The sequence below is a fragment of the Spinacia oleracea genome, chromosome 5 (assembly GCF_020520425.1).
Source record: "Spinacia oleracea cultivar Varoflay chromosome 5, BTI_SOV_V1, whole genome shotgun sequence".
Lineage (NCBI taxonomy): Eukaryota > Viridiplantae > Streptophyta > Magnoliopsida > Caryophyllales > Amaranthaceae > Spinacia > Spinacia oleracea.
The window spans coordinates 104,325,458-104,350,974 of record NC_079491.1 but is presented as its reverse complement, the minus strand read 5'-3'; the positions used below and the strand labels follow the sequence as shown (position 1 = coordinate 104,350,974).

General features: G+C 36.2%; 1 protein-coding gene across 1 annotated transcript; it reads right to left on the bottom strand.

Moving 5' to 3' along the window:
- Positions 1-705: 705 nt before the first annotated feature.
- Positions 706-19,218, bottom strand: LOC110775781 (DNA-directed RNA polymerase III subunit 2-like). The gene is made up of 24 exons (XM_056829947.1): positions 19,038-19,218; positions 17,851-17,926; positions 17,395-17,516; positions 17,123-17,198; positions 13,923-13,995; positions 13,743-13,829; positions 13,608-13,660; positions 12,219-12,283; positions 10,816-10,921; positions 10,609-10,719; positions 8,450-8,509; positions 7,583-7,621; positions 7,444-7,494; positions 7,206-7,304; positions 7,017-7,076; positions 6,829-6,921; positions 4,884-4,985; positions 4,661-4,771; positions 4,457-4,573; positions 1,895-2,017; positions 1,609-1,808; positions 1,389-1,516; positions 1,020-1,185; positions 706-930 (listed from the first exon to the last, which is right to left on the bottom strand). The coding sequence occupies exons 6-24, from the start codon at positions 13,810-13,812 to the stop codon at positions 756-758; spliced, it is 1,929 nt and encodes a 642-aa protein (XP_056685925.1). The 5' UTR covers positions 13,813-13,829; positions 13,923-13,995; positions 17,123-17,198; positions 17,395-17,516; positions 17,851-17,926; positions 19,038-19,218; the 3' UTR covers positions 706-755.
- Positions 19,219-25,517: the final 6,299 nt, after the last annotated feature.

Here is a 25,517-nt window from a genome sequence, read left to right as displayed (position 1 = left end):
AGAATTTAGATCTCTTACCAACCTCGATCAACTCAAGAAGTTCTATGTCTAAGTTCCATGTTCAAATTCAAGAATCCAAATTCAGGTCTTGTAAGGTAGTCAGAATTACGTCCGGCCTGATTCCCTAACGGGACACGTAGGCAACCTCATTTCGAGGCCCGGCCACTTTAATACAAAAAAATTCAAAGTTTCCTCAATTAAGGGCATCCTAAAAATCAAATCAAATTTCAAAATTCAATTGTTGTTATTCCGAATATGCCAATTTAAAGCAAAGCATGTTCAAGCGGAATTTAACACAATAACTCTTTATTTGGGCCCTAAGTCCTTCAAAGCTAAATCAAATACAAAGTCAGGATCAAGTGAAGTAAAGTTCAAAAGCCTTTTCACTTCCTAAACACATTTTCCAAACATAAACTGAATTCACGTTTAGTGTAATGTAAAACAAACAAAATAACTCGTATATACATTTCCAATGCTATTTAAATTAAGGGTATGCAGAAATGGTTTTAAGTTATCGCAAATCTTTAATTACCTCAAAGTTTTGAAAGTTAGGTATTTTTTCCCTACCGACCACTACTATTGATAGGCATTTTTTGTTTACCTATGCAAACCATGGGACATAGTTGCATTTTGTAGAATAGATAAGTGGGAAAAAATAACTTTAGGACCCAGAATATTCATCCATTGCCTATGAAATTATTCCTTCCCTAACCCCACATCGCCCCTGTCAACAGCACACAAGCATGCACACACCCTTAAACACATAGACAAAATGCAATACTAGGTATCACGAACAATAGGCCTTCCACAATGTGGCACATGGAACAAAAAGATACTACCTGCATTCTTTCTGCAAAAAATCCTTCTCTTATTGGTGGAATTATTCTTTCAGATGCATTATTCTCATACCTCTGCATGATTGCATTCTTCCTATCAAGTTGCAGACAGAAGTCAAGATATAAGCAATAGTACAAAGATGAGGAAAATAAATTTATCACTTCCTAAGAATTGAAAAATACTTCTTCATCACTATACAACGTCCAAAACCACGGTCTAATGATGATTTATTCATGACTATAGCATCCTCTATATCGTATCCACTATAGCTCATTACAGCAACCGTTGCATTCTGCCCAGCACCAAGCTTGTCGTACTTCACTTGTATAAGAAGTACGAAGACCCATGCTCAGAAAAAGGCTATAGTTTTAACAAACAAGGTTGCGTCTATTTAGCTTTTCCAATTATCAATCACCATTTGGTGAATTATCATCTTATTCATGTTCAAAGGCAAAAAAATCGGGTTTATCACAATATCAGTTTATTATAGACAGTAAAAATGTAGGATATAGAATTTCTTAAAACAGAGAATACAACAGCACATAAATTACTCTTTTCAAAAAAGTAAACCAAATTAAAATCGAGTATCCAAAGAGGAGTAACATTACTCTCAATTCTCAAATACTTAGTGCACTTCCTAAAACCGACTACTAGTAATTCAGTTAAATTCCATATCACCCTTGAAATACAAGTTATAGTATGGGTATCATCGCACATGATTCAATCAGTACCACATTCAAACAAATGTTGCCGTAATACACTTAAAATGACAAGTCAATGGATATCTTGTTGATGGAGTAGGGAATACTCATCACAACAATCACACTAGTACATAAAGAAAAGAAGATATGAATGCCTGATAAGTATTTGGAGGTGACTGGTTGTGATGGGGAAATAACACCCAAGATTGTAAAAGGCTCAATTTCGATGTGAGTTGTCTCCAGTTGGGCTTGGTCTTGGTACAATGCGATCTAACAAGCATCCACATTCCACAAGCATATCAGTTCTGCATTGCATAGAAAAGCCAAACAATGCAACTAAGTAAAAAGAGACTAACCAGGGCATTGTTTTCCTCATTAACATCAAGATACTCAATCAAACCCTCACGCAAAAAGAGACTTGTAGTTGTTCCATGCATATACTTCTGTTCTTTGTTTTGGCATGCCAATTTGAATGAAAACTGCGTCGATAGTAGTTACTAGTTAGAAATGGAAAAAGTCTTAAACATAACCTAGTAAAGGTCAACCTCATCTGCTCTACCTATTGGGTAGAGGCCTTCAATATTGGCATATATTCATTAGAATAGTTGGTTAACAAAATCCTTGAACCTGTCATTTTTCTTCTTGGAAATTTTTCAAAGAAATTAGCTTATCTTATCTCGTAATCAACTAAAACTATGCAACCAATTTGTTTACTCTCCCAATTTGGGGTGAATAAGAACATATCTTACTATAATTCTAATGATTCCTGAACATGCGTCCCACAAGTTCTTACAAAAGCTCAAAACTCAATTTACTCAACTTTTCATTAAAATTAAAGTATCAACTAGCCCCTAGCTTGTAGGCATTATTAAACTCTATTATATTACTTAAAATATAATTACCCTAACTTACATGTTAAATATCTTCTCAGTAAACCGAATAGATTTCCTAACAAAAAAATTTTAAGTAAAAATATCATAACACACAATCTATTTAATCTCAGTTAATGCATATGACAACATTCTATATATTAATTAATGTCCCAAAGTTGCAAATATAATTCTAGCTTTGAAATTTATAATAAACAGATGAAATAACCCTTTGTTTTATTTATTTGAAATTAAAACTCAAATATTATAAATAAAGAATGATTTGGAAACTAATCTTCAGTAGACACTTTAAACCCGCATCAAGTTACAATGAGATTGCTTATCCTACAGCTTCACTAGACATTAACACTTGTCAGAGGGCACCTCAGTGAATTAGGAAAAACTTCAAGAACCTCAGATTTTTTCCCCTTTTTCCTTATATACTCCCTCTACCGTCTTGTACTCTTTCTCTTGTTGCAGTCTTTTGATTGAGATTTTTCTCTCCTTTCAGTTAGATAAACCTATTACTCCCTCCGCTCCAAATTAGTCTTCACACTTATCATGACACAGTTTTAGGAAAGAAGTTGTTGTTTGGTTATTAAATATTAATTTATTAAAAAAAGTAGATGTGAAATGAGATATTGGGGTATTATTTTATTGGAAAATAGATGTGATAGAATATAATGGGGTATTTTTTTTAATTGAATGTGAGAGGGTGTGGGACCCTTACTTTTTGGTAGCAGTGGCGGACCCAGGATTTTCAGTCAGGGGGGTCACCAATCATTAAACAATGTTAAAGCACACAACATTCTTTGAAAGAAAAGGCTACTGTTGTTTTTCAGATCATCAAGACACCTACAACCACTTATATACTTTAATTTAAGCTAAATATTGTCTACAAAGGAAATAATTTATTAAAAAATGAAGCAAAGTTATCCAAAATTTGGTACTACCCCATGTAATGAATAAAAGAAATACAATAAATATTTTGTAATTTAATTTGTAATGATGTTTTAATAGTATCGTTGAAAAATTAAAAAGAAAAGACTACGGAAGCAAAATTGCACCTAGACAGGCTCGAACCTGTGACCATTAGGTCTGAAGAAGTAAATCTCAAGGCAAGCATTGACCACTAGAGCACACATTTATTTGTGATGTCTGGTGTATGGTAATACACTGGGTCCGCCAGTGTTTGGTAGTGAAAAGAGAGAGGTATTAAAATAATTGTGGGGGGGGCCATGTGCACCCCCTGGTAATACACTGGGTCCGCCAGTGTTTGGTAGTGGAAAGAGAGAGGTATTAAAATAATTGTGGGGGTATTTCCTAAAATAGAAATGTAAAAACTAATCTGGGACGAATGAAAATGGAAAATGTAAAAACAAATCTGGGACGGGGGGAGTACTTATTGTTGCCTCTTCCATAAAATGAAATTCCATTTGAAACAAAAATAAAACATAACCTTACGGTGCTTCTAAAACTGATTTTTATTAATTGTTAGTACCATAATACTCCATGTCTCCCTCTGTTAGTTTTGTTCTACCCACTTTCCATTTTCATCTGCTCTTCTAATTAAGTTCTACCCACTTTGACTTGATATTTTTATATAGTAAACTAATATCCCTCGTGTTCCCTCCTTTAGCCCACTACATGAGACCCATTTATACCTTTTAAGAATACTTGGCTCTTCAAAAAGTAGAAATACCCCAAATGGATGGTCCCTGCCTCTTATATTCCTTAGTCTTTGAATCTACATTAATTGGGTAGAACAAAAAGGAACGAAGGGTATAATAAAGGATAAAACAAATTATTGTATGTATTTTTAATATAAGTAAAAAGATGCTCTTAGCATGTTCGGTCAACCTGAAACAAATGAGCTAGGGTCAAAAACAACCATTTCCTTACCTGAACCAAAATGTCAACGTCCGTAAATAACCCAAACTGAAAGTTATCTGAACTCAACCTGACCAACTTGTGCGTTTGACATTGGGGGAGTGGTCTAGACTACAGTATCAGTGCAAGGTTATGGATTACAACAGAATAAATACATACCAAAGATATTAATGGGCCTTCCTCCTCATCGGTAGTAACATGAGTCATCAGTGCCAAGTTCTTTACCAATCCACAAGATTCACCTTCTGGTGTATCACATGGGCAAAGCACTCCCCACTGCAACAGGAAAATACTTTTTCAAATCAAGATCTGGAACATGAAAAGGCTTGCAGAACTAAAAACCTCAAAGAAACAGTGCATGACCAGGCTAGGTTGCAAAGCTCTGGGTCCACTAACTTTCCTCGATTTCTCAAACTGGGGTTGAATTTTTGTAAGAAAGCCCAATGCTTGAATGTAAGAAAGCCTGCCAAGTACCTTCCATATCCAATGGTTAAATCACTAAAAGCTGGCTTCAACATATGCAAAGAGTAGAAAGTACTGTAATATTAAAAAAAAATATGAAGAAGTTGAGAAAGAGAATGTAAACCTGTGTTACACCTTTCTTGTCCATCTTGAAACGTTTGATAAACCAGTTGCCAGTTGAAAGAGCTCTTTCTAAACCAAAGCTAATAGTATCGGCAATTATGTGCTGAAAAGATGAACAGGAACTCAAGCAGGGGGACATACCAACATAGTCACTCAAATAAGACAAAATATTAGGTATTAATCGAGCAACATCAGAAAAAAAAAAAAAAAAAAAAAAAAAAAAAAAAAAAAAAAAAAAAAAAACTATTTGCTATGAAGATGTGTTCTTTTATCAAATGTTATGAAGATGCTTAAGAAAGACATAAATATTAAAGTGATGCACACTGAACTTTACATCACAAAAATACAAAAGACTAGATCCATAAAAGAGTCTGCATCAAAAAAAGTTGAATGCATAATATAATAGCATGTCCTCCATTCACACCAGAAAGTGGTTGATCAACGTACAGCTAAATTTTCTTTAGATCTGCAATAAGAGCCATGCCGTCAAAAAGATGTAAAAGGACATTAACCAAAAATGCAGTCACCACTGAGTGCATGAAAAGTTTAGAGAAATGTGGTCTTCTGTGGATGCACATAGTTTCCAATAACACAAATAACAACCTTTGCAGATAGATGTAAAGACATGGTGAATCCCCTCAGATTTTAAATTCCTAAACATGTATAAGGCACTGAAAAAATGGAGGAAATCCTTGGCTTTCAGAAACCCTGAACAATAAACATGCGTTGCTCAATGTCTAGGAGTTCTATGCTTCTCTGATTATGCAATTATAGGATTACTAGAAACCTGAAGGCCCAAGCGAAAGACTGATCAAACCACTGTTGGACCTGAAAAGTCTACGGCCCAGCACTTGATAGGTTGGAAGAATAGTTGTAGGCTGGGAAAAAAGTTGTCAGGGTCATGCAAATCGGGTCAAAAACATGCCATAATGGGGAAATGGTTGTGTCAATTTCCATTATAAGCAGATACCCTTAAGCACCTTACTTATCAAACATGAGGGCATCCGAATGGGTGGGATACTACACCAGGAATTAATGCCTTTGAAACAGGTCCCTACAACATAGGGAGCTTTAATGTCAAGTGGATCTATGGGTAAAAATTGTAAAATACAAAATGGGCATCCAAACAAAGAGCTATTTTGAAAAATGGCTTTCCAAAAGAATTGTATTCTCACAAGCTTTTCCTCACTCGCACAGCTTAAATTACCTTCACGACATGTGATATTCGAAAGTTCTTCCCTATAATGACATCACTACCTCTAGATCTACATCTCGTGAGACGAATTGGTGAAAGAATAAGTTAAAAGTTAAAGCATGCCCTTGATCCTATTGATCTCACACCCTGCCAAAATCATTTTTTATCACACCACTATTCTAAAATCAGTTTTCATCACACCTACTTGAAGAGCTAATCCCCCTTGGAAGAAACTCTTTTTCCACGATGACGCCCTGCTGTCTCAACAGTGGTCCAATTTAAATCTACACTAACATATTAAAAAGCGTTCATGACAATGTATATGCGCCATGCGTGGAACTCTTGTACAAAAACTTCGCATAGTAAGACTCGAACACGAGACCAACAAGATGTAAGGTAGAAGTTTTGCCATCTTACTCAACTACTTGATATGATCTTTACTCCACATAAACATATTATTAACTTGGAACAACGAATGCTTATTGTGTACTAACTTTTTCAATTATTCATATATTTTTACTAAGGTATTGATGACAAGACATTATAATTTTGGTACCAAAAAACGTTTAAGGAGAGTAAATAGTTCAAAGTAATCATTGTTCAAGCCAAACTCATTATATTATTCAAAGTAAAGACCCGACTACCCGAGGATGCCCCGGGTCTACACACTAGTTATCACAGTCCATACTTAACAGTCCATGAGAAAAAATAGTTAAAAAAAGGTCGAGCTTAACTGTCCATGAGGTTTTACCTGAGAAAAATCGAATCTGCTAGATTGACTTTTTTTAATTAATATAGCATCCACCTTTCTTTTGACTTCAGTGATCATCGTCTTGAACAAGTCCTAAATTTATCATCACATTGTAATTTGAAACTGAAAAAAGATAGAAACTTTATAAAGTTCATAAGAAAGACTGTGAAATGCATATTAAACAGCACCTCAAAAAGGAGTGAGAGTAACTGTCCAGAGAGTTCAAACCGCTTGTTTATGACATAATCCTAGCACATATCACAACAATAAGGTATGTCAATTAGACTTAATACATCAGATTCGATATTCTTCCAACAAACAAGAAAGAAGTTCACACTTCAGTAGTAATAGATGTATGTTCAAGTAAATTAGCAAACCTTGTCATCTACTGCAGCTTTATTTAAGAATGCCTCCAACAAGCGCCTCAACATCACAGCAGCATATATACACTTGGCACGAAAGTTGTTCTCACACACCTGCAAAGCCAGGACTAGAGGTTAATATATGAAGTTTTGAAATTTTCCTTTAAACCTCTCAACAGAAAAATCATCCTGAAGGTGAAGGTGAAGCTGAGAAGAAATGCATATCTTGAACATAAAAATAAGCTTAACTAACCGGAACATGCGCAAGAAATACATCACGCAGTATTGGTAAAGCTCTATCTTCCTGAAACAATATTTACTCTTTGTCAGGAATAGTGCAGACGGATGTCATAATTCAAACAGTTAGCTGGTTAAGAGAGACAGAACATCACCTTTTCAGGTTGAGCACTTGCAAATTGTGATTTTTTTACCTGAAACAAGCAATTAGCTAAATTAAGATCCAAGATAATGGGGTCATACCGTCATGGCATCATAGATGCTTGGGTCAGAATAGTATACTCAAGAGGCTTAATAAAGATATATTTAACCAACTCGCACAACGCCCAATTGCTCAAATCTCAATCAGATAATATAATTGCACTCTGTGGTTAAAAAATAAAGCATGCGTTGCAATGCAACAATAACATTCTTTTCGTATAAGGACTGATCCTGGTGCAGTCAACCACATGACTCAAGCAGTCAAGCTGATATAGCAAAGTTCAAAACCATGTTACAAACATGGCGACAATGGGAAAACTTGTTGGCAAAAGGTAAAACAAAAAATATGCAACAGAGGGTAGTTAAGTACACTGAACAAATTTAGGCGTCGACGACGTGACTTAGACGTGTTTATAGTCATATCAATTAGTAGCCTAGATCTCAGAATAAATAATTAAGAAAGCAACTGAATACAATATTTAACTTCTTCAATATATAACTTTTAAAATCTGAAATCATCCTTTTTCATTTCCTATGGCTATACAAAGCCCTGCACATATGTTGTGCGTAACAAGCTCTCTGCAAAAGGATAAACAAACAAGCTCAACTAAAACCAATAACTAAACTAATAAAAACACACAAGATGAGTGCTAATCAGCATCATCGACTCCTCATACATTCACTGTCGTGTCAGTCACAAGATAGTGTAAGAAAATGAACCATTCAACGAAAGATTTTGTAACTTCTAAGGGAAACTCCCAAAATATAAAAAAAATGCAAGAAAAAGAATCAGGTTATTCAAGTACAAACATGTTGCATACCTTGTTATCTAGAAATTCAAGCGCCTGTTGTTTTGAGTGCACACCAAGAGTTGCACATTCCTAAAAACACAAATTTAAACTATTCAAAATTGAATTATCAAAGAGTAAAAAACACAAACAAACAGAAGCTAGAGGAGTTTAAAACAATCTGCAACTTCAAATAATATTTGATGAGAACAATTGTCATTACAAAGAACTCGTGATTAAAAAACTTGTGTGCTCTAGACTTCTAGTAAAGAGGAGTGGACTTCAAGCGCTCTTCATTTCTAACTTCTAAGCAAGTTTCCTGAGAGAGGTTGAAGGGGACATACATGTAACTATGTAAGAATGAAAAATCGGTTTGCCTATTTATTTGGGGATGGAGGGGGGAGAACATTGTGAGTACTATGAGCTATAAGTCTATAAATATTCAGTATGATAACACACCCAGCTAGGAACTACCATCACGCACCATCTCAAGACCTACAAGCTAAGATCATCAGCTAGCCAGCTTAAGAAGACAACAGAACATCCATAAGATATGTACAAGAGTCAAGGAGGAACTGGTCATCATCAATCATCCCTAGGCTGAACACCTATCATGAGAAATTCCCTTTTGTAACAAATGACTAGCAAGATATCAATTTAATATCAAAAACAATAAACAATTTGAAACTAGTCTCTAACCCATAAGCAACTACCAAATAGGCATCAAAATCTAACCATTCACCAGCCAAAGAGTGAACATATATAAGATGAAAAAGGTACTAAAGAATAGAAATTGGACTTCCAAAAGGTCTTGCATGCGCTATGTGCACAATAAATTTATTGTACATCGAGGTACCCAGTTTTTGGTATCATTTAACATGTTTTGATTAACTTTTATATTATCAATTATTTTTTGATGGATAAACATTTTAAAGGGTTATATAGTTACTTTTCTACATTATTAGTGATTTTGAAGGATAAATTTTATTAAAGAGAAAAAATTTATTACTAAAAAATAAATAAGTTTTCAACATTTTGACTTAACTTTTACTCTAATGTACAATATTTGTTTTACACCACCTTTAAATAAGAATTTGTGTTGGACTTCTCATCCTTGAAATTGGGTATAAATTGATACATGACAAGCTAAAGGAAGAGAAAATTTTATACAATTTTTTTATTATAAAGATGACATCCCTTTCATGCCTAAAAAGTGTAATGACTTATTACCTACCGAAAGAAAAAAAGTTCCTTACCCATAGTTTACAACTTTACATGACTATTCAATACTCAATATTATTTTCCCACTCCTAGAAAATCCGTAGCTTCATTTGATAGTATTGATAGTAATTGGTGTCGTTGGACAGAGTAATCATTGTTCGTAACTAAAATGACAAACAAACCTGGTCTCCCTTGGCCCAACGAACATATAATCTACATTGACATTGTGCTATGGCAGTAAGGCAGTGAGGCTATGTGTGTGTGTGTGTGGTTGTGAATGTGTACGCTCGTGTGCTTGTGCGTGGGTGCATGTGGGCTACGTGTGTGTAAGGTTTTAAGACTAACACATAACCAAATTTTACTTCACAGATCCACTTCTGATTTAATCAAGTAGACTATTGGATGAATCTGGGTTATTTTTATGGAGTTAAGGATGCTTTCATTCCTCGGATCAAACATTATGTCGGTATGTTATTTTATACTCCCTCTGTATTTAATTTGTCTACTACATACCCCTTTGGTATATGGCATAAGAACTAAGAAAAGGAGAGAGTAAGAGAAGAATAGATTATCACAAGAGGGTGATTCGTTGGCCAACAACTCAACAAGAGAGAGAATCTGGATTTGAAAAGGTGGATGTGGGTCCAATAAATTGGATGGGTGGATTTTTCTAAAAGCAGTAGTGGCGCCAATGAGGTGAATGGGTGCCCACCGACACCCCAAAGAAAAATATCCTTAAAAATATCTTCTTTGCAGCATGTAATTATAATGTCAATAACCAGATAAAAGTTTCTTCCTGCGCCACTGATTAAAGATGGGCACACCTAGGCAAAGTAGAGTAACAGTGGGATAAAATTATGTCCAAATAAGTGTGTTTCAGTACTCCGTAGATAAGATATAAAATACATCGCATCCTGATAAGGAAAACAGGTAAAAGGAAATAATACATAAGGGAGTACTATGTAAGTTACCTCAATAGAAGGCAAGAGTAAAGAACTGTAGCGTGGATCTCGTCCAATCATTTGCATAACTTCTTGGTCACTCTGCATTCCCATTGCCTTCATCACCACCATAATGGGAACCTGAAAGTAAAAGGCAAAAGCTACTTCCAATTAACATCAAATAATGATAAAACAATAACTATTAAATGTAAGACTCGTCTAACATGAAAACAATACCTTAGTCTGAAATGAATTGAGTTGTAGATATATTTTCTCTTTTTCCATCACTATGATACTTTTGGTCCTTAATGTTGCAGCGCTGCATGTGACAGATGCAACCAAACTGAAACACAAAATTGAAATTAGAAAGGCTGCTCAACCTAATAGGCCAATAATCTTTAGTTATTAGGCAATGTCAGAATAATGAAATAATCAGCATTTCAGAGAAATGCGGAGAAATGCGGTGAGAAGGTAAACCACATCTTTCTAATTATATTCAAAACTTGGGGGAGATTGAAAAGTAACGATGGATGTCCAGATTTTACCAAAGTATCAGCAAATATTGATGACCTATGATTAGCAATCCAACTTCACAGCGTCATTCTACATTTGATCCTACAAGTTACTTATTGTCATAACTCATACATGTAGAATTGAGATGTTTAACCTATGTTAGACACGGCATCCTTCACTCAAGGCTCCTCCCTTTTTCTGCTTTGGTTATTTAGTAATATGCAGAGTGCTTGATAAACACTATTTACAATTTACTCAACCAATCAAACAAATCCCCAAACAAAATCGAAGGCCTGATTTTCAAAAGCAAGCAATCTTTATGTTCAGGAGAATGGCCTAATCATTTACATTTAAAAAAAGCAAAAAAAAAAGCTTTCATTAGTTAGAGCATGTAAAGCACCTATACTTGATACTATGTTAGACAAAGAGTTCACTTAGGAATGAAATTAGTGGATGTTTGTCTACTAATCGCAACTGTAATACTGATTCGAACAGTAACATAATAAAAATGCATCAAGAATACTGTGGTTGATATGTTCAACCTGCGTCCTCAAAGGATGGTTCCTAAGATCCTAACATCACACAAAATGTTCGAGCTATTGACATCGAAATTTATTGACGGGAACTGGAGGTGTATGATTTTCATACAATCATTTTCCTTTATCACAATCCACATGCTATATAGGTACCATTGCAATGATTATCCACTTTTTTGCTTCTTTCTTGTCGTTCACCCAAGTATTCTCTACCTACCTCCCTGCATTGATATATGATGCATGGTGTACACTCTAGTTCCTCAAAATGTTATAACTACTTTTAGTGATTTTGTTGATGATTATATTATAAATTATTTATTTTATTATTTATATTTTAAGTTAGATAGTTGAATTAATTCTTGGGTGTTGCAATTTGTCCAGTCTACTATTGTGGCAGGGACATGATGAAGCACCCACTTCAACGGTTCAGCCTCTTTCATTTTTTCTTCTGTCTGAAAAAAAATTTGGAGGTGCATGTACAGCTAAGGGGCTCCAAATTCCTAATGCAGTAATGAATATCCATTAAGGTCAAATTGGGAGCCGGAAAAGCTTAGATAATTATAACGAAACAAAGTCAAGTACTAAACTCACTTTCCCTTCTTATCAACTTCTATGATTATTCTGTTATTCAACAGTTGCTCTTGAATCTGAATCACCTGCAAATAAAAAGTAAGGCAAAAGAAAAATTTTAGCTTATTGGATTAGCATTCTATGATCAACATTTAGATACAGAAACTTTTCATTAATCTAGAATAGTATTAAACAAGACAGAAAGGAAGTGTCAACCCTGTGCACAAAGGAGGGCAAAGTGGTAAGGTTTTCCCCATAAAAATTCTGCTGATTCTTTTCCTTTAAAGTACAAAATCAAAAAGCCAAAAAAACTAGCATGCACAAATCCGAAATAAATAATTTCCTCCGACCTCCTCTTCCAACTTATAAGAACGCCTTTCAAATTTTGGATCCAATGAAATTCAAACTACGACTAACTACACGTTGTGTACCAATGGAAATTCCAGATGCTTGGAAGACTGAAATCCTCCATTTGAGCACATTTTCTCAGTAAGATCTTTCCAGTGAATTGAGACATGCTTTTAGAGGAGCCTTGGACCTCAGACAGCCTCGGAAATTTAATTATCAGCTCCTTAAGCATATTGCAGAAATTTAAGAGAAAAACTTCTAAAATCCTACACCATGCAGCCAAATCATAAAATATGCTCCACTACGTTCAATATGCTCCACTAGATAGCTAATCTAGGACTCGAGAAACTGCAGATAGCATCTTCTAGTCATTACGCATGGAGAAGGACAAGTCCCAAGACATTTAAGAGCAATTTCATGACACTATGTCATTCACCGTAGCGGCGTAGCATCTTTCGTGGATGTCAGTATGCCACCCTTTAAAGATCTGGAAATTTAGTATTCAAGGGTCATTCATCTGACCAAACCTCATTCCGAAAGAATACTCTTAAGCCACTCTTTACCCTAAACACCACAGAGTCATGCACTTAAACATCTAAACCTAGTGAAATTCAAAAAATACCTTTCCATACACCAACGAAATGAGGCTAAGAGTTTTGTTTTGCTGCACGAACCCAATCTCATTTCTCCAAATTAAGCAGCCTCTCTCTTATCATAGGGATAAAAGCTAGGTACATCCAACCTCCCTTGCCTCGTTTGGGACGGCAATATCTCTAGATTCATTGGGATAGTGTTGACAGCAATAAGGGGGTGTCTTCTATGTAAAGAAGGGCCCTTGGCTATGAAGCGTAATGTTGTTAACAAAATCAAGAGATAATTTCCACTCAAATATAAATTTCATCACTGGACTCTAGCAATGCAACACCCTCTAAAAGAAAAGAAACATAGCTATCGCACCATGCATAAGATGGACAAAGATAAGCAGCAGAAAAAAGAAAGACTAAGTTTACTAAGTATGTATTAACTGAATGAATGCTGAAGATAAAGCAGCCTTAAAAGCACCTTTTCATTTCCTTTCACGACAAAATACCCTCCAGGATCAAGGGGGAATTCACCTGACGAAAAAAAAATTCAGTATTACAAGAGTCACTGAGGTAGAAAATGAAAGAATATGCTTCAGGTAGGGCAGTGACAAACCAAGTTTGGCTAGCTCTGTCTCATCCTTCCCATATAACACACATCGATGACTTCGTAAGATAATAGGCATTTTTCCTATAATTACATCTTTTTGCCAATTATGGAATATATAGACGTGAGAGGCGATGTAATAATTTTTATTTGCTTATGTAACACTCATGCCCAATAACACAGACATACCTTAGTACGTAATTCCTTTTGACCAGCACTTTCAGTGACATACTCTATATGAGCTTCTATAGGTGCTGCATACCTGCCATATTATGGATACAACAATTTAGATAATACCTCAGGGAAGGATCTTCTCCCCCTTATCCCATTCCCAATGTGAAGTTTTGGCTTTTTAGTCAAGTAACCTTCTAATACAACCACCATATAGATCCCACCTTTACACGTCAAGACACTCATGAGAATAGATGGATGTTGAAATGCTAAACTGCTTTTAATAAATAAACAAAACACACATACACACACGCGCAAAAAAAGGAAAATTTGTAGAAGGCCATTTATAAGGTCGACTTTGTGAAAAAGGATCTTTGAGAAAGGACCTTTTATAAGCAAAGTGACAACTTGGGACCTCAATGAACTTTTTTTTTACTGGGACCTTTTGTCGGAAAACGGGCATTGACCACAATTTTCCGGCGTTCACCATCATTTTCCGGCGTTTCCCATCATGTGTCAGTCACGTGACCATGAAAAGGTCCTTCCTCACAAATCGACCTTATAAAAGGTCCTTGCCGACAAATTTAAAATAAAAAAAAGGCATCTGATGAGCGACATTTATGTCGCTCTAAACCTTTATTTTCTTATTATTTTCTTCTAGTTTTCGTTCTTATTTCTTCTTTTATTCTATGATTTTACTTACATTTTAGTTTTAATTGAATTCGTAGTGACTCTTGGTTTAATTCGTTTTTCATTAGTTTTTATTTCGTTTTTATTGATTTTATAGGATTTTCGGATGGAGTTGAAAAGGGAAATGAAGTTCACGTATATGGTGCGCCCGCACCTAATCATGAGCGCCCACACAGGCTCGTACAAGGAGATATCCAAAAATATAGCAAGTGCAGAACGGTGCGCCCGCACTAATGGGAACATAGTTGCAGGAACTTTTTGAAAATGCCAAATTGAGCTTTCTAGTGCGCCCGCTTCAGCCGGGAGACCCCTCTGTAGCAAATTCCCAAGGACATTCTGTTTTAGGCAAAATTGGCATTTCTGGAACGGTGCCCCTCACCCGTTTTGGTGCGCCCGCACCGTTCTCCATAGTTGACTTCTTGATTGACAGTTGAGCCTCACTGCGCCTCAACGCCTCAGAGGTGCGCGCCTGCACCCAATTTTGGTGCGCCCGCACCGTCGACGTAACTTTGGGTTTCCTGTTATCTCTCACTCATCGCCAGCACCCGATTTTGGTGCGCCCTCGAATACCCATATTTGTGCGCCCGTACCGACGTCCGGAATTCGAATCTTTTAGTTATTTTGTTCCTTTTTAGGAAAGAGTATAAATACACATTTTCCCCCAATTGTTTGGGGATCTCATTTTTTACATTTTTCGGAACTTTTTGAAGTTTTAGAGAGAGAAAACATTCTCATTGATTGCTCTTGTATTTTGGGGATTCTCCTCAAGACTTGGATTGAAGCTTCATTGTAAAACTCTCTAACCTTAACTTTCATATTCTCATTTATTTCTAGTCTCTTTTGATTTGATTCCTTTGTTTTCTCATTAATCAAAAAACCCAAAAATAGGCACTTTTATATTTCCCTTTCTATTTCTCTTGTTTACTTGGATTTTCCTAATCTTCTATTAGCCTAGACTATTTGGTTGGAGATTTGGTTAGAGATTTTTGCTTTGATTACTTGGAAATTCATGCTTCTATTGAATATATCATGTTGAAATTTGTGGTCAACTCCATGAGTGAGTAGTCTCTTATCTAGGGGTTTGGGTGTAGCTAAGGGTTTCCACGTATGGGGGTTTTAAGGTAGAATTCATTAGTTCTCGCGATTAAACGCATAAGTTGGGGGGGTTCTTCGTTGCTTGCTTGGTTAGACGTAACTTTGCTTGGTCAATGCAATGCAATGCATTGATTTGGCAAGGAATTGTGAGTCCTTGCGCCGTATGATTTCGATTGGATTTATTTTGATCGACTCTCTAGTCTTTGGGTTAGTGCGGGAGCATGATTCATTTTCTTGTGAGTATTAAAGATCAATTCCCCTTTCAATTTGTCTTTGCAATTCTAGTTAATTCCTAAACCCTTAATCCCCTATTGCATGTACCCTTTGGTGAACCCCAATCCCCTACTGTCTTTAATCCTTGCTTCTCGTTTTAATTGTTTAGTTTGCATTCTCTTTTTCAACGAAGAACCCCTCTTTGAACTAGCTTATGTTAGCACTTTTAGCTACGAAACCCGCAATTCTCCGTGGATTCGACCCTTGCTTGCCACTCTACTTGTTTCCAGTGTTTAGTTTAGGTATTAAGATTGATTTAGGTGTAAGACTAGCAACGACCTAGTTTTTCCCTTTATCAGCATCTCATTCCTTGTAATGACTCCTTCAAGGCCCCTTCCCTTGATGATGTATGTCAACCATGACGAGAAAGGTAAGATGAGCAAGGCACTATAATTTCAATCTACATCAGAAAGTAAGCTGTAAGCCCAAACTTGAAAAGGTATAGTACCACCAGTTAAATTATTCTTTTTAGAGATGAGAGGAATCTAACTCCTATCAAGTGCAAATTACTCCAAGATGAAACATCGGATAATTTACTGCATCAACAATACAACGCAAATATTTCCATCAAAAGAGTTCTGGAATATAAACATCTATCTTCTGTTGTAGGCTTGTAGCCTCACGGCCCTCACCCCTAGCATTCAAGAATCTATCCAAAAATCTTACCTAAAAGCGACAGCCAAGAATGAGGTGGTGGAATGCCATGAAGACTCCTAAAAGATATGGCAAAGATACCACTTATGCACTTGCATAGGCATTAGTTAAAAGGGAATCAAATATAATCTACAAAGAGGGTTGTATGGTTCATCTTACTGTGGCTCTCTAATAACAAACTTCCAAGACTGATAGAGAGTCAAAGACCCCCCACCACCACCATCACACAAAGCACGGATAAGGAAATGGAAATGTAGGTAGCATGCAAAAAATTGTAGCCAAATGATTCAAGATAGTTCCGGAACTCCGTCATATATGAGTTGATAACTTGATAAAATATAAAAATGGATCATACGCACATAACTAGTGTAAGTAAGCCAACAAAGAATGTTATGTATGTACATAATATAATTGCAGCAAGTAAAGTAAAAAGCAATGGCAACTACGCTACTCTAAGGATGAACATGATCTAAAACCAATAAGGTAGAAAGGGTACAATTACGAACGTCATAGATGATAGTCTGCACGACAGAGGGTTGATCTTCTCAGCAACACCGTCCAACACAACAGATGGTTCACCAACTTTTATATCAATAAACATGTAAAGATAAAATCCAAACCACAGACCAAAGAACAACACACGTTTCATTAAAGTGATCAAACAAATACATGAAAGAAATAATATTTTGGTCTACTCCAAAATAGTATAGATTTTAGCAGTTACATAATATATACAAATACATAGCATAATAAAAAACCAAGAAGTTGAGATAAGTACTTGAGATAGATACCACGGTCAACAGATGACCGAATTTCATTGTTAACTCGAACCATCTTCTTCATCCCGGTATTAAAAAAGTAATTGTAAGAATCCAAATGTTCCTTCACTAACCCTCTCATCTATACAGTACAAAAATACCAACAAAAGAAGAAGAAAAAAATACTCATCAAGCTCTAAAAACAGAAAACTCAAAAACCACATTCATTCAAATCAACAAAAATGTCGAATTAATCATCAAAAACTCAAAAACACCACATTCATTTATCAACAACTCAACAAAAATGTCGAATTAATCATCAAATACCCAAAACACCACATTCATTTATCAACAACTCAAAAAAAAATGTCGAGTTAATGTCGATGTAATCATCCAAAATTTAAAAACCCAAAACACCACATTCAATTCAACAAAAATGTCGAATTAATCATCAAAATAAAAATTAAAAAGTATACCTTCAAAAACTCAGGAATGAGTTGAAATTTATCAACAGTTGATTTTATTGGGCTTGCCAAAAATTCCTTGTGCATCCTGAATTGCATAATATACCAATCACAGAAATTTGCAACAAAATCAAAACTCTTCCTTAAACAAAGATAAAATTTGAGGGGGAAACAACATGGTTAATAAAAAATTAATCAAAGAAAAATGATTACTTATGGTCTTGTTTAGAATCACGAGTTAACCCCATGATTGTACGGAAAACTTGCGTGAATCAAAAACCTTCGGAACTGCGAAAGTGGGAATCTCTTCTGGTATATCTGGGCGGATGTGCGCAACTGCAAAAACCTCTGTTAAACCTCTCTTATATGAATTTATTTCTTGGAGAATTTGCGAATTACTACCTACTTTATTTGAGGATTTGTGAATTACTACCTACATCTTTAAAAGTTGCGAATTACTACCTACATCTTTAACTATTTTTGTCAATTACTACCCACTTGTCAATATAATTAATCTATTTTCTCACCCATTAGTCAACTAATACACTATAATTACCATAATTATATATTAATTATTTAAATTAATAAACTAAAATTAAAATCACCTGAAATTTATATTAAAAAAAACCACAACTTAAAATTAATAAAGCCTAAAAAAAAACCACAACTTCAAATTAATAAAGCTAAAAATGACCTTGCTTTAAAACTGATAAACTTTAAGAGAAGTTCTTCGAGGAAAGGAGAGAACTTGAAGATAAATACCAGAAACTATATCAACTACTCTTCACAAAGGTATGCTAATTATGATAGCTCTCGTTCTCGGTTTGCTTTATAGGTTGGAATTTTGCTATTACTATGACTAGTCAAGAACCAACAAGTAATGTCAGCTTAAACATTATAAATAATTCTTCCAAAGTCAAGAACGAGCAAGAACATTGCTTTTTATCTAATTAATTAAGATTTTATTGAACTTTAATCTACACCGTACGTTCAACAAGCCATAATCATCTTTTCATGGCTTCCATGATATAATTCTTCCAAAGTAGAAGAAAATTGAATAAGTTCTATACTCCAAATGTTTAATTATATCCTTAATTGGCGAAAATACATAAAACCCCCAAAATTTCCCAAACCCAAATTTAATTGAAATAAAAACCCTAAATTTCGAAGTTATAACAGTAGCATAAAATTGGGCATACCTTAACGAAATTGTGGTTCAAGAAATGTTGTTTGAAGGATAATGAACCAGGGTAGTACCAGTTGAATGAGCAAGAATGAAATTTTAACCTATCTAGACATTTAATTTAGGGAAGATGAACACATATAGAAAGAAGGGGAAGAACAAGATCGGGTATTTTGTTTTTGTTTTGGTTGGGTAATTTTTTTAGTTGTAATTTTTTTTTTAAAATAAAATAGGTGATTTTAATTTTAGTTTATAAATTTAAGTAAATAATATATAATTAGGATGATTATGGTGTATTAGTTGATTAATTTGTGGGAAAATACACTAATTGACAAGTAGGTAGTAATTTGCAACAATAATAAAAGATGTAGGTAGTAATTCGCAACTTTTAAAGATGTAGGTAGTAATTACAAACCATCAAACAAGGTAGGTAGTAATTCGCAAATTCTCCTTCTTTTTACTAGTATAATTAAAAATAATTACCCTAATTTGCATTAAAGTATTTTCAGTTCAGTTGAATTTACGAGTTCTATATTTTTATCATTTTATGGAATGCATGACATTATAGGTTCGAATCCCGGACTCACAACCTTCTTGTGTAAAAGTTTGAGAAAACGTTCATTACTTTTGATATTTTTTGAGGGGTAATCTTTGTGAATCTATTCGAAGTTAATCGTAAACGTTTGATTTTTACTCTAATCTAATATATATATATATATATATATATATATATATATATATATATATATATATATATATGTAGAGAGAGAGAGAGAGGGGGGGGGGATCATATGAGAAGTACATATTAGGTGAGAAGCATGAGAAACATTTACAACCGTCGATCAACCAAATCTAGCGGACGTTATTGATCCCGTGAAATTGTTCAGCAATTTCCCAACCACGCGTCACTTTCAACATTTGGCTGACTTAGCTCTAGGATTCTCACGTGATTTCAAGCTTTCAACTCCCTTTTTTGTTTTTTATCCCCCTTTATCTCATCTCTATCAACCTACTGCTGGAGCTGCTCATCATGGCGCCCAACCATAATTTTCTTAATTCTCTTACATCCCACAATATCATACACATATGCTCATAAAAAGATGAATTTATGTTCTTGTGGATTTCCTATTCCATGACCATTTTTTTTATTTCAAGCTTGAAGGTGACCCGTTGTTAAAGAATAATCTTAATTTTCGAAGGTTATACAATGTACCTATAATGTATTTATGATGTATCTTGAAGGTATTTCTTATGTATCTTCAATAACTTTTTGATGTATCTCTAATGAATTTTAAATGTATCTTTATGGTACTTTTAAGGTATTTGTGTTTTTCATGGATGAGAAGGATGGAGACATGGAGATGGAGGAGAGAGAAAGAGGGGGTATGGTTTGTGCTTTTATTTTGTCTGTTATGGCAGAGGAATGGAGTAGAACTGTGCAGATCAGTGCACAGAACTGATCAGTTCTGACCAGTTCTGTGCACTGATCTGCACAGTTCTGATCTGAGCTGTGCAGATCAGTGCACAGAACTGGTCAGAACTGATCAGTTCTGTGCACTGATCTGCACAGTTCTGATCTGAGCTGTGCAGATCAGTGCACAGAACTGGACAGTTCTGATCAGTTCTGTGCACTGATCTGCACAGTTCTGATCTGAGCTTTGCAACATTTTGGAACAGATCGAAACCCATAAAAGACACCATCAAAATATTGCAATGTAGGGACCGTAACTTAGAAACAGTCACCCAATCTTGATGTTTTCGAACCCAACTTTGAACCAAAGAACCTAAGGAATGTTTTCAAACTTATTACACGTCTCATATGCATAGTTATAACTTTCTAAGGCCCTTTACAATCTATTATTTCACATTTAAGGCTAATTGAGTCGTTCTAGGTCATTTTTAGGCAAAAATGATGTTTTCGAACCCAACTTTTAACTAAACAACCTATGGAATGTTTTCAAACTTATTACATGTCTCATATGCATAGTTATAACTTTCTAAGCCTCGTACTAATCTATTATTCCACATTTAAGGGTAATTGGGTCGTTATAGTACATATTTAGGCAAAAATGACGTTTTCGAACCCAACTTTTAACTAAACAACCTAAGGAATGTTTTCAAACTTATTACATGTCTCATATGCATAGTTATAACTTTCTAAGCCTCGTACTAATCTATTATTCCACATTTAAGGGTAATTGGGTCGTTATAGTACATATTTAGGCAAAAATGACGTTTTCGAACCAAACTTTTAACTAAAGAACCTAAGGAATGTTTTCAAACTTATTACATGTCTCATATGCACAGTTATAACTTTCTAAGCCTCGTACTAATCTATTATTCCACATTTAAGGGTAATTGGGTCGTTAAAGTACATATTTAGGCAAAAATGACGAGAAAATTATCATTTTACTGTCCGAGAAAATTAATTCTCATGCTCTCACCAATTAGGACATTGCATCTACAAGGAGATAAGCAAGGATTTGGCATTTTCTTTTAAGAGCCTTCAAATAGCACCTATAATCTAATCCAGATCAATAGGCATAAAATTTGTCCATCCAAAACTTAAATGAGCCTTACTAGTTCAAAAACACACGGAAGCCTCGCTTAACAACTTCCCTGGTAACACAAACTTCAAACACTGGTAACAAGTCTAATAACAAATGCAGATAAAACTGTAGACACTGAAAATTTAAAGTGTATTACGATTAATATAAATTAATTAATTTGGATCAATATCATAATATTAATCCATTTTAATTATTTTAGCCCACCTAAATTAAATATCCGAATTACTCAGATACAATTTGGATCATGTATTTTTGGGCTAGGTCATGTTGTTAGCCCAAAATAAACTAACCGAGTGGACCAGGTTAAAGACTCTCAAGTCACAAAATGGGCCCGAGCCTAAACCTATCAAGTCCAGTAAAAGAGTTTTCATCTCCTATAAATACTACTCGTCTACTTCAGTGGCGGGGATCGGAAATTCATTATTCTCAAGAGTCCATAAATTCTCTGGGAATTCTCTCTGAAAGTAGTCAATAAACACATCAAATTTGTGTCGACTGCTTAACCAAACTCAAACTCAAGTTGACATCATCAGACGATTGTCACCCTAAACTCAAACTCAGGTTGACGTCATCAGACGACTGTCACCCTAAACTCAAACTCAGGTTGACGTCATCAGACGACTGTCACCCTAAACTCAAACTCAGGTTGACGTCATCAGACGACTGTCACCCTAAACTCAAACTCAGGTTGACGTCATCAGACGACTGTCACCCTAAAACCAAATTCAGGTGTCATACACGTGTCACCATCAGCTGCAGAACAGAATCAGAGGACTTAGTTTATTTTCTTGTAAACTGTCAATTACAGAGATTGTACCCAAACATTCAAATATCAATAAAAATATTTTGTTACATTATTTTCTATCTTATTTTCCTAGACTAGAAAATTTGTGTAAACAAATTTTGGCACGCTCGGTGGGACATTCTCTGCCTCTCATCTCTGTTTCCATGGATCCAAAGAAAATTGGCTCTCAACCCGCTGGCGCGACATCTGTCACGGTTCAGGAGCGAGCTGCAGCATTGGCTGCAATGTTCCAGAACACTGGTATCATTACGAGAGGAATGCGGAAGAAGAATACTGCCTCTGCTGTAGCAGATCTGCAAACTGCATGCGTTCCTACCAAGGCGCGCAAACACCATGCTTTTCCCTCAGTTCCTAAGGTGTTTGTCACACCTTCCTCTCAAAGTTCACATGAAGTCCTTGTATTCGGTTCATTTCCAGCTGAACTGGAACAACATCCTGTTGCTTCTCTTAAACTGAAGCAAAACTTTCTTGGAGCTTATGACAAGATGGTCATCCACAATAGCCCACTCTTCGAATTTTATGACGGAGAGAACAACTCTGAAACTGGTAGTGTTTCTCCAACTGCGACATTCGAAGAGGTACCTGGTTCCGAAGACCCCTTTGAGTTCTCACATGCAGATACTGCGTCTGTAATGGTGATTAATGCGAAAACTGTGGAGGAGCAACTTGCTGAGATGAGGGTTCTTCTCGAACGGCTAAAGGCGGATGGAGAAGAAAAAGATGCTAAAATCAAGCATCTAACTAAGAAGCTTAACAAACGTCCTACAAACACCCCTTCAAGTCACGGGAGTTCTGAGAGTGATGGTGATAGCTCTGACTCTAGTAGTCATTCAGGTGGCTCTGTCAAAGTCAATGCCAAAAAAATACAAGACATGGTAGCCAAAGCTATCAAAAGTGAATTGGGAGGAGGCTCTCACGGCAATCAGCGTTACGTCAAACCTTATACGAAGAGAATTGACAAGCTGCGGATGCCAACAGGTTACCATCCACCAAAATTCAACCAATTTGATGGGAAGGGTAATCCCAAGCAGCATGTCGCACACTTCATAGAGACATGTAACAATGGCGGTACAACAGACGATTTTCTCATTAAGCAATTTGTCCGTTCTCTCAAAGGGACTGCCTTTGATTGGTACACTGGTCTGCCCGCGCAATCCATTGATAGTTGGGATCAAATGGAGACGGAGTTTTACAAAAGGTTCTTTAGCACTCAACGCGTAGTTAGCATGACAGAGCTAACGCAAACTGAACAATGGAAGGATGAGCCGGTCCTTGAGTACATCAACCGTTGGCGCGCGTTGAGTCTGGAATGCAAAGATCGTCTGACTGAAACTTCTGCTGTAGAAATGTGCATCAATAGAATGGACTGGGATCTTCTTTATATCTTACAGGGTATAAGGCCGAGATCATTTCAAGAGCTGGCAACGAGCTCATGATATGGAGATCTCCCTGAAAAACAAGAAAAAGGGGACTTCTTCGGAAGCAAAGAAAGAGAAGAAGGAATACACTAAGGTTGAGAAACCTTTCAAGAGTCTGACTAAGGAGACCATGTCAGTAACTACTAGTTCAGCGCCTATCAAGATTTCAGGAAAGGCAAAGGAGGAATACAAAGCCTCATCTTCCAGATTTGTCAAGAGTGACAAGCCTACCTTGAAAGAGTTGCAGGCTAAGAAGTACCCCTTCCCAGACTCCGACTTGCCTGGCATGTTGGATGACTTGCTTAAAAATAAAGTCATAGAACTTCCCGAGTCCAAGCGACCTGAACAAATGGGAAGAACTTCCGATCCTAAATACTGCCCATATCATAGGCTGATGAGTCATCCTATCGAAAAATGCATAACTCTTAAGGAGAAGATTATGCAACTTGCTAAAGATGGGAAGATTGTACTTGATCTTGATGAGGCGGTTACAACTAATCACGCTTCAGTAGTTTGTGAATCACTTCTGCAGGCTCAAACCCTATAATTTGGAAGTTTAGAGCCAGTAATTGTCTACGTGATCAGACCAGCAGTTCAACATGATGATGTGTTGCCAGTTGAACACGAGGAGGATGCCGGAGGGTGGACGGTTGTCACAAGTAAAAGGCCGAGAAAACAAGTACACAGGCCACAACCGCAACCCCCTCGTCACAAGAAGAAACCACAAAAGAAAAAGAGCGACAAGCGCTCGAAAGGAAAAAAGAAGTTTAGGGGTGCTAACAAACAGACTGTGCTCCCTATCGATATGCTTGAACAGGAGCCTTTGGATCCTGTAACTTTGGAAGAATTTTTTCCAGAAGATTACTTTACTGCAGTGACTGTCAATACAGTCTCATTCATTGAGGGTGAGGAGGAACTAGTCGGTGAAGAAGCGACGTCCATAAAATTGACCTCACCACATTCTGAACCAGTGGTAGATTCAAAAGTTGCCGCTATCTTAGAAGCGTTGCCATCACGTATGGGCTGGAAGCAAATTTTCCATTTGCCTAAGGAAATGTGTCAACAGGTGGCCCTTGCCCTCCAACACCCGGAATTATATGTTGACAAGGTAAAGGATGCTGGGGATCCTGCGGAAAATTCGGCCAAATGTTTGTCCTGTAATACAGCTTTAGCCTTTACAGATGATGATTTGCTCATGAGGTCAAAGCCCCACAATCGACCTTTGTTTGTGTCTGGCTATATTCGTGAACAAAAAGTTGGTCGTATCTTGGTCGACGGTGGATCCGCTGTCAACATCATGCCAAAATCTACAATGATTGATTTAGGGATAAAAACAAATGAATTGTCAACCAGTCGGATCGTCATTCAAGGATTTAACCTTGACAGCCAGAGGGCAATAGGCATAATACGCCTCGAACTCACCATGGGGGAGTTGACATCATCTACCCTTTTCCACGTGATTGACACAAAAACGTCTTACAAGATGTTACTTGGACGCCCTTGGCTTCATGAAAATGGTGTCGTCGCTTCGACCCTCCACCAATGTCTCAAATACTATCGTGGAGGTGAAAAGAAAATCAATGGGGATGTCAAACCTTTCGCCAAGGCCGATTCCTACTTCGCTGACGCAAAATTTTTTGAAGATGAAGGAGCGTCAAGTGAGATACTGCCATCTCAAATCCTCTCTACAGGCAAGAAGGATG

Bases quoted from the DNA above. Each gene is read 5' to 3' on its own strand.
- LOC110775781 (XM_056829947.1), bottom strand. From the start codon at position 13,812: ATGCCTATTATCTTACGAAGTCATCGATGTGTGTTATATGGGAAGGAT. The intron at 7,495-7,582 runs GTGATGTTCTGT...ATATTGTTTCAG, and splicing joins CAAGTGCTCAACCTGAAAAG to GAAGATAGAGCTTTACCAAT. The intron at 7,305-7,443 runs GTTAGTTAAGCT...CTGGCTTTGCAG, and splicing joins TATTTCTTGCGCATGTTCCG to GTGTGTGAGAACAACTTTCG.